This window comes from Hyperolius riggenbachi, chromosome 4, assembly GCF_040937935.1.
Source record: "Hyperolius riggenbachi isolate aHypRig1 chromosome 4, aHypRig1.pri, whole genome shotgun sequence".
NCBI classification, from domain to species: domain Eukaryota; kingdom Metazoa; phylum Chordata; class Amphibia; order Anura; family Hyperoliidae; genus Hyperolius; species Hyperolius riggenbachi.
This window is the reverse complement of record NC_090649.1, coordinates 172484568-172500129: the sequence shown is the minus strand read 5'-3', so window position 1 is coordinate 172500129 and position 15562 is coordinate 172484568. Positions and strand designations below refer to the sequence as shown.

At 39.0% G+C, this 15562-nt stretch overlaps 1 protein-coding gene across 5 annotated transcripts in view; it reads left to right on the top strand.

The window, feature by feature from the left end:
• LOC137571604 (transient receptor potential cation channel subfamily V member 5-like) overlaps positions 1-15562 on the top strand; it is a 101814-nt gene that overhangs the window by 31190 nt on the left and 55062 nt on the right. For all 5 annotated transcript variants that reach the window (XM_068280963.1, XM_068280960.1, XM_068280961.1 and 2 more), the window contains exon 7: positions 3617-3789. In XM_068280963.1, the coding sequence (XP_068137064.1) occupies positions 3617-3789 (173 nt within the window). The remainder of the gene's footprint in view (positions 1-3616; positions 3790-15562) is intronic.

The following is a 15562-nucleotide window of genomic DNA, read 5'->3' as shown; positions in this document are numbered from 1 at the left end:
TTGTATCCTACAAACCTGGCATGGAGTTTTTTTTTTAATTTGTTCTTGTTGTGGATATTTGCACGTGAAAGATGACCTCTTTACTTACTATAGAGATAAGGTAAATTGTTTTTTAGTTGCTGCTATGTTTATACATTTACACAGCCTGTCTCTTTAAATGTCTGAACTTGTAGCCTGACATTATTTCAGTGTTTATGGTTTCATGTGTTTTGCTTTGAGGTGTTGTGGCAATTGGCGCCCCTGTTGGCAGTGGTGAGTTGGAGTGCTGTATGTAGCTGCAACCCTCAGAAGCCTAAGGCTCCCTACTCGCAAGTTAGCTCCTAAATCACATTGAATACCTACGGGTAACTTTCGGAAGAGGTTAAGACAGGGATGTAAGGGACCGCCTATGCATGATGTCCCTGCATAGCAAGTAAATGCAAATGTGTAGAGCAAGTGTCTCTTTCACTGATAATGGAGATCACCTATAAGATTCAGTTCCATCTGGATAGTGGATAGTGTGATAGTGGAGTGTACCTTGGAGTTCAGTTACTGCAACGCTATTACCTTAAAGCGGAATATAACCCTGCATTTCAACTTTGCTCTAAAACATTATTTACAGCATATTATATGCAAAAAGCATTTTTTTTTTACTAGACCAGCATTGGAAGGGTTAAACACAGAGGTTTTAAGTTCGTGCAGACATTCAGATAGTTACATTCTATTTAGTTAGTGTGTAACTGTTTATCAATAGATACATCTCTTTGGCTGTCCTCCAAGCTCCTTCTCAGTGAGAGAGATGAGTCACAATAAACACATATTTGTAAACAAAAAGTATCTAACTCAAGTTCGGATTCTCTGCAGAAATCTCCAGGGACTTTAAAGCCCTGTGTAACCCTTCCAATGCTGGTCTAGTAAAAAAAAAAATGCTGGTTGCATATAATATACTGTAAATAATGTTTTAGAGCAAAGTTGAAATGCAGGGTTATATTCCGCTTTAAGGCACTGTAGGCACGTGTCTACAAGTGCCTGATGATGGGAAGGCGGCTAACTCCCTTTCCCTAGTCACTCCCTCCGTACAGTGGCTTGCAAAAGTATTCGGCCCCCTTGACGTTTTCCACAATTTGTCACATTACTGTCACAAACATAAATCAATTTTATTGGAATCGCACATGAAAGACCAACACAAAGTGGTGTACACGTGAGAAGTGGAACGAAAATCATACGTGATTCCAAACATTTTTTACAAATCAATAACTGCAAAGTGGGGTGTGCGTAATTATTGTGCAGTCAGTTGCCCATAGACATTTCCTGATGAGTGCTAATGACTAAATAGAGTGCGCCTGTGTGTAATCTAATGTCAGTACAAATACAGCTGCTCTGTGACGGCCTCAGAGGTTGTCTAAGAGAATATTGGGAGCAACAACACCATGAAGTCCAAAGAACACACCAGACAGGTCAGGGATAAAGTTATTGAGAAATTTAAAGCAGGCTTTGGCTACAAAAAGATTTCCAAAGCCTTGAACATCCCACGGAGCACTGTTCAAGCGATCATTCAGAAATGGAAGGAGTATGGCACAACTGTAAACCTACCAAGACAAGGCCGTGTACCTAAACTCACAGGCCAAACAAGGAGAGCGCTGATCAGAAATGCAGTCAAGAGGCCCATGGTGACTCTGGACAAGCTGCAGAGATCTAAAAGCTCAGGTGGGGGAATCTGTCGATAGGACAACTATTAGTCGTGCACTGCACAAAGTTGGCTCTTATGGAAGAGTGACAAGAAGAAAGCCATTGTTAACAGAAAAGCATAAGAAGTCCCGTTTGCAGTTTGCCACATGCCATGTGGGGGACACAGCAAACATGTGGAAGAAGGTGCTCTGGTTGGATGAGACTAAAATGGAACTTTTTGGCCAAAATGTAAAACGCTATGTGTGGCAGAAAACTAACACTGCACATCACTCAGAGCACACCATCCCCACTGTCAAATATGGTGGTGGCAGCTTCATGCACTGGGGGTGCTTCTCTTCAGCAGGGACAGGGAAGCTGGTCGAAGTTGATAGGAAGATGTATGGAGCCAAATACAGGGCAATCTTGGAAGAAAACCTCTTGGAGTCTGCAAAAGACTTGAGACTGGGGCAGAGGTTCACCTTCCAGCAGGACAATGACCCTAAACATAAAGCCAGGGCAACAATGGAATGGTTTAAAACAAAACATATCCATGTCTTAGAATGTCCCAGTCAAAGCCCAGATCTAAATCCAACCGAGAATCTGTGGCAAGATCTGAAAACTACTGTTCACAAACGCTGTCCATCTAATCTGACTGAGCTGGAGCTGTTTTGCAAAGAAGAATGGGCAAGGGTTTCAGTCTCTAGATGTGCAAAGCTGGTAGAGACATACCCTAAAAGACTGGCAGCTGTAATTACAGCAAAAGGTGGTTCTACAAAGTATTGACTCAGGGGGCTGAATAATTACGCACACCCCACTTTGCAGTTATTGATTTGTAAAAAATGTTTGGAATCATGTATGATTTTTGTTCCACTTCTCACATGTACACCACTTTGTATTGGTCTTTCACGTGGAATTCCAATAAAATTGATTTATGTTTGTGGCAGTAATGTGACAAAATGTGGAAAACTTCAAGGGGGCCGAATACTTTTGCAAGCCACTGTATGTAGAGTCCAGAGCAGGAAGTTAATGAGAGGTTACTCACACAGCTCTCAACATTCCATTGACGAGATTTCCCTTTAGTTGAGGACACCACTAGCTACTTCATAGTGAGTGCACCTCTGGCTACCTAATGATAAGGGACACCTGTAGCTACCTATGATGGGCAAGGGAAGTACGGGAAAAGTGACAGCTGGGCCAGCCAGCACACTTGCGGTGGGGTTGTAGGTTCATGGAGGGTAAAGTCTAGGGTACCAGGACATCTGTGCCTATAGGCGCCTGTGATGTAAATCCAGGCCTCTTGCTATGTGTGTGCAGTGTACATATGAACAGTACAGTACATGCCTTTAACTGGATGATTTGTCCTACCCTGCAACCATACCTAAACATTGCAAGGTTCTGTTGCGTTTGAGTCATTGTCATTTCACTCTCAATTCATATAAAATATGAAAGAGCAGATCAGGAGGTAAAAAACAAACAAAAAACAAGCATAAAAATAATTGTTCGCTGATGTAAGTGGCCTTTGTTATGGTGCAAGAACAATACATGCTGTCTATGACTGCAAGAAGGGAAAGGGAGGCCGGCACTACTGATAACTGCTTTAATCAATATAATGCTGATACATAACATGTAGCACACAAGCTGTGTACATATACAAAGTTCCACGTACCAGGATGGGTCCACAATGTCAGGTGATGGTGCATGCCGGGCACTAAAGCCTTTGTTTGACAATACATGCTGTGCAGCAAAGCCATAGCATCCAATCAGCTTTGAAAAAGCTGTAAGCTGACAAACCTGTAAAGGTAAGTTTCTGATTGGCTGATATGTAACACTGCACAGCTCTGACACTTGTACTTTATTTCTTCATACCTTATTTCAGTCTATGTTTGAAGTTGTAGATCATTGGGTAAAATAAGACTAAAATGTGACAGTGGAGATTTGGTGTAACAAACGATTGTTCAATTTGTTTTAGGAAACACTGTGTTTCACATCCTGGTCCTGCAGCAGAATAAAGAGCTGGCATGTCATATATATGACTTGATCTTAGACCTTCTGCCACTTAGGGAGTCCCAGTGTGCTGAACTTCTGGAAAATAATGATGGCTTTACTCCATTAAAGTTGGCAGCCAATGAGGGAAACATAGAAGTAAGTCACTATGGTCTTCAATTATTCATCTTATTCTCAATTCTAACTATCAGTATTGGCTGTCTTCCTACTTTGTTAACTTCCTGAAATCCGATTTTATTGTGAAAGCATAAATAATGCAGTGTGCTGCCACATCGGAGAGATGTGTGCAAGGGGTTTGGAAGGAAAATTATTTTGACACAATAGAGCATTTAAAAACACATATTTCCACTTCAATCCATGACAGCACACAAGAGAAAAGGAACTGCCCACCTTAAAGGGAAAGGAAACATGAACATATAAAAAAAATGTTGTCACACTTCTGTTAACTATTGGTTTTCTGATCGTAGTGCAGACCGGTAGCAGCATCTAGAATTTTTTAAATTCTCTCCCTGTCATATGTATTGCTTGCAGCCCTAGATACCATTTTCCCTCACCTCAGAAGCTTTGATGGGCCTGTAAGATGCTGGTTTAATAAGGATTGTAGGTAGCTATCTTCTCTTTTTTTCTAGTTAAGAGTGAAAGCTAGCAGTGGCTTAAGTCAGCTTTCACAAATGTTGACTTCCAGAGCGGATCCAGGGAGCTTCTGTAGAGACTTTGACTATTTGCATATGTCAAATCTTCAGCACGCATCTCCACAGGCATGAAGTGGATTTTAGTGTCATCTTGGGTCCTTTCTGCACTTCTGCGCACACACACACACACACACACACACACACACACACACACACACACACACACACACACACACACACACACACACACACACACACACCAAACACCACACACCACACACACCACACACACCACACACACCACACACACCACACACACCACACACCACACACCACACACCACACACCACACACCACACACACCACACACCACACACACCACACACACACACACAAACAGTATATAGACTGCTGGACACCAAAAGACCGAGAAATTACAGTTTTGAAAGATAGTAGCCTTAAAACTCGTACAAAGGTGCAACCTTTCCACCCAACTGTTGTCCAAACTTCGTCTGTTGGACAACAGCTGGGCATGTGGACGTGTGACAAATGACTAGATGAGTGACTGATAACAGATAGTTTTCCAGATCCAACAGGTGGTTCGACTGACATGACTGTTGGGCTGATACCGTGCAGTGGTCCATGTGTGTACAAGTGGTTTGAATGACTTATACTTGTTTTGAATGCAGCCATATCATTCAGTCTGTCGCTCGCTTGCATGCATAGTATGTAAATGAATTGGTCATTCAGTTGGTTAGTACGCAGAAAATACAAGTCGTGCGATAGCTTGGTCGTGCAGTTGGTAATGTCGTCGAGTTGGACACAACCTGATGACATGCATAAAAGTTGCATGTGAGTGAGTACGAGCCTTAAGACAGCAGCTATCAGGGAGGTAGAATGTAGTAGGCTGCATCAGCTCTTTCCACTGCCAATCTTACTGCCACCTTTAGTTTTGGATTATGAAACTCCTACTCGGCAAACCAGATGAGACAGGGATACCTACAGTCCAGTATGGCCCAGCAATGCAAAATTCCATCAAGGGCACAGCTGTATCTACTGTCAATTTACAGAAAGTAAGAAAATTGGTTTCCTCAGAATCTGGGATAGACACAATCCCACATTTTGGTTAACACAATGGGAAACTTCACACTAGTAATTGAGTGGTTGAATCTTAACCAAGAAGGCAAAAAAGAAATTATTAGTTTCCAACTGAGGAAATCTATGGCCTGCTAGGGGATATTGAAGTAACTTTGGATTTAGGTATGATTGAAGTTAAAAGATAGAAGACAAGCTGTACGGAGGTCATAAGGAACCACAATTATTTTTCTGTTCACCTCACCATACAAAGCTTAACAAACATAAAATGATGGCAAAACTTGTAATACTAGAATTCATTTTGTGAGAGAACATAGTAAGTTCTGGAGTGAAATGAAGCCCTACAGGCCATTTCCATGTTGACAAAAAACAAACAAACCTGCATTACCTTTCAATCACAGAACAACCCAAAGGATTCCATGGGGACAACACAAAGCATATGCTTAAAGAGGAACAGCAGTGAAAATAACATCATGAAAAAATGTTTTTTACAATAATTATTTATAAATGATTTAGTTAGTGATTTCCCATTGTAAAATCTTCCCTCACCCTGATTTACATTCTGAAATGCATCACATGGTGACACCTTTAATGCTGGCAGGTGATGTCTGTGGAAGGAGATGCTGTTTTTTTGTGCAAACTGCTGCTATTTCTGATCATGCAACAAGGCTCCTACAGTGTGATGTCAGTACCTAGGTACTGACATCACACTGTGGGAGGGGTTTCACCACAATATCAGCCACACAGAGCCCCCTGATGATTTGTCTGAGAAAAGGAAAAGATTTCTCATGGGAAAAGGGATATCCCCTACTGATTGGGATGAAGTTCAAGCCTTGGTTACAGGTACTCTTTAAATAAACCCTTTACTACCCCCCTATCAGTGTTGAGTCACCAAAATGCAGGGATCGATTTTAACACCATGCCAGTTGGAAACATGCATTGTCTTTTTTACAGTGACCATACTTTTATGTCATGTGGTTTACTATAGTTGCATACCTTACATTATTAAATTAGAGAAAAAAAACAAGACAATTATATTTCTGTGAAATAACTGCAATGAAACACAGACTGATTCCCCCAACTGAACAGTAAACAAGCACATGTTAAAAAAAATAATAATGAAAAAACAAACAATCACACCTCTACTAGTGTATGTCGTAGTACTTTTGATGGATAACATAAGGTTTAATACATAATCACAATTGCATAACACTTCTGGATGTAAATGTTGTTACCTGGCTGTAAATAATTCCAGTTTCCCACTTCAAACCATAACAGCACACAAGAGAATTAGCATAGATCCTACCTCAGGATGGGACGTTAACAGGTCTTTAGTAGCAACATGCTGGACCAGACACCACATTCACTCTGACATGAGTCATGTTTACTATAAGTTCATTCATTGTCATGGTAGCACCATGGAAGGCCACTGAATGTAAACTTATGTCAGATACCCAGTCCTGTGCTCCACCCACACAAGGAAGCCCTGTCCACACAAGCTTAGGGATGCTATAAGTTCAAAACCAAACTATGGAAGTATTATGAGAGTATGTTATTTAAGCGGAGCATTTCAGGTGAACAGACAAATGAATGAGCTAAAATAAAGTGAACACCCTAGCATACAGCAAAGCCACCATAATAGTAATACTTGAGTGTTGCTTAACACTGCATTGTAGACATTGTCGTTTGCTCTGTTGCTGTCTTTCCTTCGGATGGGCTTACAATCTAATCTTTTCCCTGCCGTAGTTACTTGTTCATCAGAGTCTTAAGCCTCATCTACACGCGTACATGAGGCTGCGATCCGGCGGCTCGATTAGCCGCCGGGTGGCCTCTTCCGCGTTCCCGCCACTTCCTCCGCATTCGATTTCCCGCTCGTCCCCGCCGGCGCCGCTTATCTTCCGCTCGATTCCCTGCCATTGTCCCTGTAAGGACTGGTCACTTTACAGACTCACTGGACCTTCAGGAATGACCTAGAAATAATACTCTGTGATTTCTTTACCAGTACTGGTTTTGAATCTGAGTCAGCCACAATTAAAGACGCACAGACAGGTTGTGACCGATAGACAGATTGAAAATGTATTGCCTTTGATCATTATTTATACAGTCATTTGTACATCCTGCACAGCCGCAGTAGACATAGAAATTCCAGCACATTTACATAATACATGCTTTACATAATACACGAGAGGGCTTCATAATAACTAATTTAAATGAGAGAACTTTACCAGCATAACATATGACATCTCTGCAGGTGTCAGAGTGGCACAATAAAAGTTTCCTGTAAGTTGAAGAGATGGACAAAGATAGAACAGAATTGAAGAAGTGAGAATGCAGTGTAGCATGACAGATACAACTTTCAAGCTCTTAGCTAGTTAGAAACTATATTATACATGGATTCTAAGATGGCTGCAGAAGAGACAAAATGGCTGCTGACAGTGTATATACTTATGCTTAAAATTCCTTACAATTCCCTCCTTTTTAGACATTTTCCAAAGGAAAAATGGCTACACAGACTATGCTAGTGCTGTCCCCCAAGGATTAGTATCCTGGGGGATGCCAATTCTTGCTTTTCTTGATACACTCTAATTGTATTTTCGCGGAAAAGGATAATCATATCAATGTCAATCATTTAGACTTATACAGAACTAACATATCAGTGGGCAAAATTCTAGCCACAGTCTCCCAATGAGATAATGGACATAACATGAAAAGTTGTTTGCAAAATTAACTCTAGCACAGTACATGATTAGCAAACTGATCTTGAACAACCATTTAAACAATGGTCAACCAACTCAAACTAACCATACCTAGCCTGCGGCAGGAACACTTCCCCTAGATCAATACAAGAAAGAAACTGTCTTATATCAGCACTTCGTCCAAGAGAAGCTTCCATCTGCTCCTGTCTAGAAAAAGGCTTTTCTAAATACTAGGCCTTAGGTAGGCCAAGGTCAAAAACCCTTATGATAGCAACTAACACAGGCATAAGGTGGCTATATTTGGGAGAGGGTGGTTTTGACTCTACAATTTAGTTCACAAACCGTTTGTGAGGCATGGCAGACCACTCATCTTCCATCAACCACTGTACTCCAAGCTATCTCTGCATCCTTTACTCAAAGTCACACACTCCTGTTAACCCAGGGGGTGGACACTAACCCAACTACAATCATACTCAGGCCTTAATGCCTAGAGTACAGAGGCTGAGATCAGAAATACAGGAGTACTGCCAGAACTCACCAAACAAATCAAAACGTAGCTACAGGCCTCAGTACAGGACATATTTGTGAGAAGGAATGCACAGATCACAGCAGGAGACTTAGGGAACAAGGCTACATGAGACCATCAACATCTCTGGCCTTCCAATTATCCCATATTAAATATCTCAAGGCAACTATGTTGCTGTGAAATTGTAGTCCATCACACCAATCATACCGACAGAAGCCTGTTATGCTTTGCTTGCTCAGACAAACAGATACAACTCTGATTTAACAAGGGTAGGGAATGTTAACTAATTGACCTTTTTTTACCACAGTAATGGTAAATATCTATACAGACACCCTACAAATCAAAGCAGAAAAAGATGTAACTAATAGCAACTGCTGCCATAGATACTCTTTCAAAGATTTAACCATACTAGACGGACTCTGCTAATCACACATATGGACACTCAGCAATTATACTCATAGTCAGGATAGGACAAAATATAATACTCTAGCAAAGCTTAGCAAGACAACTATGGCCAACTTGAATCTACTAAAGACCAAGGTACCAAAAAATAGGAGACTTGTTCCCTGAAAATTGCCCACTGAGATCAGCTCTGCTGAATTATATGTGTAGCAACACGTAAGCGTGGGTATGTAGATATATATATATATATTACTGTCTGATAAATATACACTTTTATAGTTATCTGGGTTGAAGAGAGATGTGTGTACATAAAGTTTAATCAAAACAAAGCACCACACCGGCCCATTTTACTGCTGATCCAGAGGAAGGCGAAAAACCCTTATAAGGCATAGTTTTATTAGCCCCATAAAGGGAAAATTCCTTCCCGACTCCAAAATGGCAATCAGAAAAAATCCCTGGATTATTCAGCATTTGGCCTTATTTAGTAATTGAGATAAAAATATCAGCTCATTACATATCAACCCATTATCTAACTTACAAAAACCCTAATTCTAATTTTTACTTAAAGAATGATATAGCAGAGATGAAGGCTGTTACTTATTCAGAAAGCAGTAACCCATAATGTGACTTACAACTAGCTCTCTTTCTATCATATCCTTAATATAGTGACCCACCCCTCATAGCAGCTGATTCAATCATTGATCTAAGATCGGCATTGAAAATATCCAATCCTTGATCAGACAAGTGAACCCTATCCGGGCGGAATAAGTTAGGCCGGGAACCCTCAAGCTTATTATGCCAGTAAGAAAAACCCCTTATAGCTGGCAGGGATCTAGATAATGCCCTATTAATGAATGTCTTAATGGCCCTTAATCTATCTTGGGGAAAAATCCACACCCGTCTGGGAATGATTTCAGAAAAAACCAACACACATTGGGGAATGATCTCATGAATGCGCATAAAATCATATTTCATGCGGTGTAACAAATCAATAGTGTTAGCTTTACCCACGTCGTTCCCACCCAAGTGACAAATAAGAATGTCTGGCATAGGAAATTTCCGCATTAAAGAAGTAACCCTACCAAAAAACATATTCCAAATCATCCCTCTAATACTGAACCAATAGATCATGAAGTTATTGTTAGATAACCCAAGGTTTTCCCCATAGTCACTATTAGTAGCTTTCCTACGAGCCCAATACACATAAGAATGTCCCACAATCCATACAATCTTCCTGGGTCTGAGATCCAGATCTTGTTCCATTCTTTAACAGATGACACACGCAACTATGGAACTGATGAAAAAGTCTCTTTTGGGGATTCAGGCCTTAGTCGAACTATTTCACCCAAAACAGTGGATCCAGTAAGAAATCCTTCTGTTAAAGATAGACTCAGGATAGCCCCAGACTCCCTCTGGATGGATGACTTCCGGATGGCTCTGGTCAGGTAGTCAACCCTTATCCTCCTCAGGATAGATGTCTGACAAGTTGTTTCTGAAAGAATAAAGAAAAATGTGTGAGCATCATGTTTTTCCCAAAAATCCAATAAATCATTTATTTTTCCTAGTATTTGTAATACTAATATGATTCATACTCTCCACCATGAACTTCAAAACATACTTAGCGGATTTTTCTATGATCCTAACGGATCTCTCGCAATACCCCGTTCGCATGTCGTCGAGTCGCTGTACCCGTGCGAGTATGTGACTCCATACATGGCAGAGAGGATAAATTCCCAATGAATTTTTACACCATAATGAATTCCCACTTTTCCATTCTTCCATTACAAGTCACACTCTCATTCCATCATACCTTCCACAATCATACCAAACCCTAAATAGTGATGTATTGAAATAACTTAGGTGGCCCTAGTGCAATATCTACCTCACTACCCCTTCTTACTACACCACTACATGAAATGACATGACACAGATCACTAGGCCTGGACAGGGCTGGGCATGTGTATAGACAACAAACTAACATGACCGTTCCATATACCTCCTTTCCCTCATTTGACCATACATTAAAGTTATTTTAATGTCTGGTCAGAGTTAGTAAGCTATAAGGCATACTATGAGCAGGGTCCCAGTACAGCGGAACAGTGGCCAGCACTGTCTCCCTGTAATAGGGTTGGGTCCCCTTTCAGATTTAAAGCTACAGACATACAAAGAACATCTATAGTGTCCTTTTCCCCATAGTGCGCTTAAGGTACTATACCTATGGTTGTCCCCGAGACACACTTCTATAGGCACACATACAAAGAACAGCACTACAGAGACTAGGCTAAGGCCTCCTTACTAAACAGACACTGACCTATAGATCAAGCAGAACTGAAATTAAAAATCCTGTCAGGGGTAAAGCATCTAAGCAGTACACTATAAAACAGTGTATTTTTTTCCTGGAGTCTTCAGAACAGTGAAAAGTCCGTAAAATAATTGTCATACCAACATCAAATGATTCTGCAGTTTGTAAAAAAGGTTCAAGCACTAAAATAAGCTATTTTCCTAAGGATAAAAAATGTACTTATTTTCCTATGCTGAGTGTAAGGATTTATTTTAATTTACTTTAAGGGTTTTGGGCTTAAAAAAAAACATATATTCTCACTAAAAACATGAGTGACTTAGAGTCAGAGCCTTAAACAGCTCTCTGCTAATATATTTGTCATTAATTACATACACACAAAGATGTTGTGTCACCCGGAGAGGAGATATTAATTTAAAGGAGATGGATTTATGAACAGGAAGAGGGGTTATTAAGGTCAAAACCCCACTATTGGGAAAGAATTCCCATAATCTAAAGGGTGATATGAAATAAACAGCAAGTGTGACCCAGAACTACACATGCGATCTTAATTGACCTAAAACTGTATACCTGTCCTGACTATTTAATATGTCCTCAATGTTTTCCATAAATTTTCCCAAATGAATATGGATTTCACAGTTTCACAACATCCACTAAAATATAAGTACAAACAGTATACAATGCATTATTTTTTTTCAATAGTTGCATGACATTTAGAAATATTGAAGTTACAATAACTGTGCTTTATCAGTATGGCTTGGAGGAGGAGCAAGCCCAGAAAATTCGTTCAACTGGGTGACCAGGCCAGTGAAGAATTAAATCAGACACAGTTTAGTTAGAACAGCAAGTAACACTTCAACAATGAGTTACAAACATCATTACATGCCTTTTCTGCTGCGATTTATATAAAAAAATACAGCCTACCAACTATGATACAATATTCAAGAAGGAACTTATTCATGGAGAACTATTGAGTAAATCATTTGAATCTATATGCTTCAAAGTTACAAGCTATATAAATTCTGTTCAAATATGAACATTATTCTAACAAACTTATGGCAAACTACCATTACATGGGGAAATGATTTAACTCTACTCACTTGTATAAGTCTGGGTGACAAACGCCATTACTTAATTAATCCACCTTAGACTAAGGGAATTAGGTTGTACTAAAACTCAATTCTCGTTACACTATGAAACTAATCGCCTTACAATGTTACTCAAATCTCTGACTGGTCAACATCTGCACGGAGTCTGCATGGGTTTCCCCCAGGCACTCAGTTTCCTCACCCAAAAAAAAACCCACAGACAAATCAACCGGCTTCCTTCCAAATTGGCCCCAAACTATGATATATGATTTCACTATACTACCTATGAAAAAATATCAGAACCCCTTTTGGACACGTATAAAAACTCCAAAAATCTATTCTGCAGTATGGGAAACTTCATTCATATACATATGGACCTGGGTGACAGTTGGTAATTTTAATCTAAGGACACTAAGTTTCAGGGAAAAAAAAATCATTCTCAAAAAACTTCCTATACTAGACTTTTGGACTTATTTAAAACTGCCACGTGTGTAGTGAACACAGAAACAGGTATATTAAGGAAAGATAGGGACAAGAATTATTAGGTCATTATTTACTAACCTCTACATCTAACTAAGAGAAAAACCTAAGATGTTGTTTAGATACATATGACAATTAAATTACGTTCTTACACATTACGTATTCAGAATGCACTTTCTTTTTCTTCAGCAGGAAAAAAAACTAGTACGTTTAAGTAATTAACCGGGCGGAAACACCAGTTACTTCCTCATTTTACTGCTGATGGCATAGCTTCCCCAGAGAGAGAGAAAAAAAAACTCACTTTTAAAAAATGACATTTAACCCTTTTTTTTTTTTTTTTTTTTTTTTTTTTTTAAGACTCTGCCAGACTGCCACTATCAAAAATATATCCGTATATATGCAGAAATACCTGATATTTCTCCACATCTATGGACATATATGTTTCTTAATTAATCTAATGTTTTAATGTTAGACCCCATTAGCTTAAAAAGTAATAAACTTTTTACTTCCTCATCACACAGATGTTGGCGGGCGCAGATTAGATCACCTAAAAATGACATGTCCTCATCTTTAACCCTTTCAAACTTAAAGGGGAATTCTAACACTATTTAATAAAACTAATACTTTCTGATTATTTCAGAATTACATCTGCATTTAGCTAAAAAAAAAAATCATTACCCATAACTCTGCAGGATCAGTCTAACTAATTAAAGAAGTAATCTCCTAATGAGAAAGAAGAGAATCTAGTTTAAAGAGGCAGATATACCCATGGTTTCAACACATAATTTAGCGGGTGCCCAGTGACGTAACTAAGGAACTGAGGGCCCTGGTGTAGGTTTTACATCAGGCCCCCCCCCCCCCCCCCCCAAGAACTCTATACATAGCAATTGATACAGCGCGCCAAAATTTGCCAAAGACAACTACAGTGTCAGGGATGCAAGTAGGGGAGTGTGTTAAGGATTGTTACTATTCAAAACAACTATAGAAGTGATTATTACCACTACAGGATCAATAGAGAGGACCAATAGAGAGCTAATACTGTGATAGAGGGTGGACCCTTCGGGGCCCTTGTGGACCAAAGGCCTTGGTATGGCCACTACCTCTGTACCTCCCCCTTATTGCTACGTCCCTACGTTTATCATCTCTCTATCATACATATCACAAACATGTACTCATTACAATCTCTCAATTTACACACATATGTGTCAGTCTACATACAATACATATGAATACATTATGATACATGTTATTCCATAACTATATCCTAATTTACAGGAAATAATTATATTACTATATTTCTGAGATGGTTCTTTTACAGAAAAACTTATATCACATGACCCATGGATAATTCAGACAATTTTAATGATCGGTCATCCACAAAAACCCAGCATAACAGATCTTTGCCAAAGGTGGCGTCTGAAACCAGTTTGTACGTACATAGAATTTATACTGGCGATTTCAGTAAATGACCGCTCTTATCCGAATCCCATGTGTGTCCTTAATATTAATTTTACTAATCCTCTCTCAGAAATGCAGTAAGATTCTTATAACAATTTATATCGTCGCTGGCGCAACTTATAGACAGAGGACAGACATAAACCACACATTACTAGTCAACTATTCGGTAAAAATAATGCGGGGCAAATTCTAACCAATTCTTTGCCCCTTGGTACATATATTGATAATCCCAGTTAGTATTATGTGACAAATCTTTTTTTTTCCTTTAAACATAAGTCTTTAATTAAGTCCATATGAATTAGACTATTACTTCCAATTAGGGGGAATTGTGGGCTAAAATTCATTTCCCTTGTCTTTTCCACTATATTTTCTACCCAGGGGTGAACTAAATATCTTTTTCCAGATACTCTTATAACAAACTCTACACATGACTCAAAACTCATAGGCGTAGGGGCAGGAATTAACTTAACAATGTTCTGGCCCTCTTCACCCAATTCAAGTTTATAATATACTTTCTTGGCCATCTATTAAGGTTACTATATTATTAAAGAAATATATTATTGAAGTCTAGGGATTCTTATATATATTATTCAAGTCTAGGGATCCTCTTTAAACCCAATCTACTATTTATTATTACAGAAAACCAACCAGACACACAACCACAAGTATATATGACAAATTTCACACCATAAAACACATAGAACAAATCACAGACTCATTTTACATAATCAATGTAGATGTCTATGTGTAAAGAATACAATACAGTGGAGCCAAATCACTCTATATAATGATTTTGGACTTGAAGTTCCACACAAATGAAAAACAAAAACCAACAAATTATCTTATACTTCTATGCAACAGATGTAACATAAACAGACAAATAGACAGAACATATATTAGAAATCACAAAGTATTTGAACCCACATAATCAATATGTACTATGGTGCCTATCAAAACCCTTATAACTCTTATGGCCTATAAATTCCTATATTCCTTACTAAAAGGAAAATAAACTTCTTCCCTAAAGAAGCCTATTTGCTGAGTTGATCAAACCCAGAACATACAGATTTTCCCCAAAAAAATCTGACACCCAATTCATTCAGACTTTTACCTAAAAAGTCCGAAAATTTTTAAATTTAGACTTATCAAAAGTCAACCTATTACCTGTCATCCCCCCTTTTTTTTTCTAAATTAAGGACTATATATTTAAACTATACTATCAAAAATCCAGACCC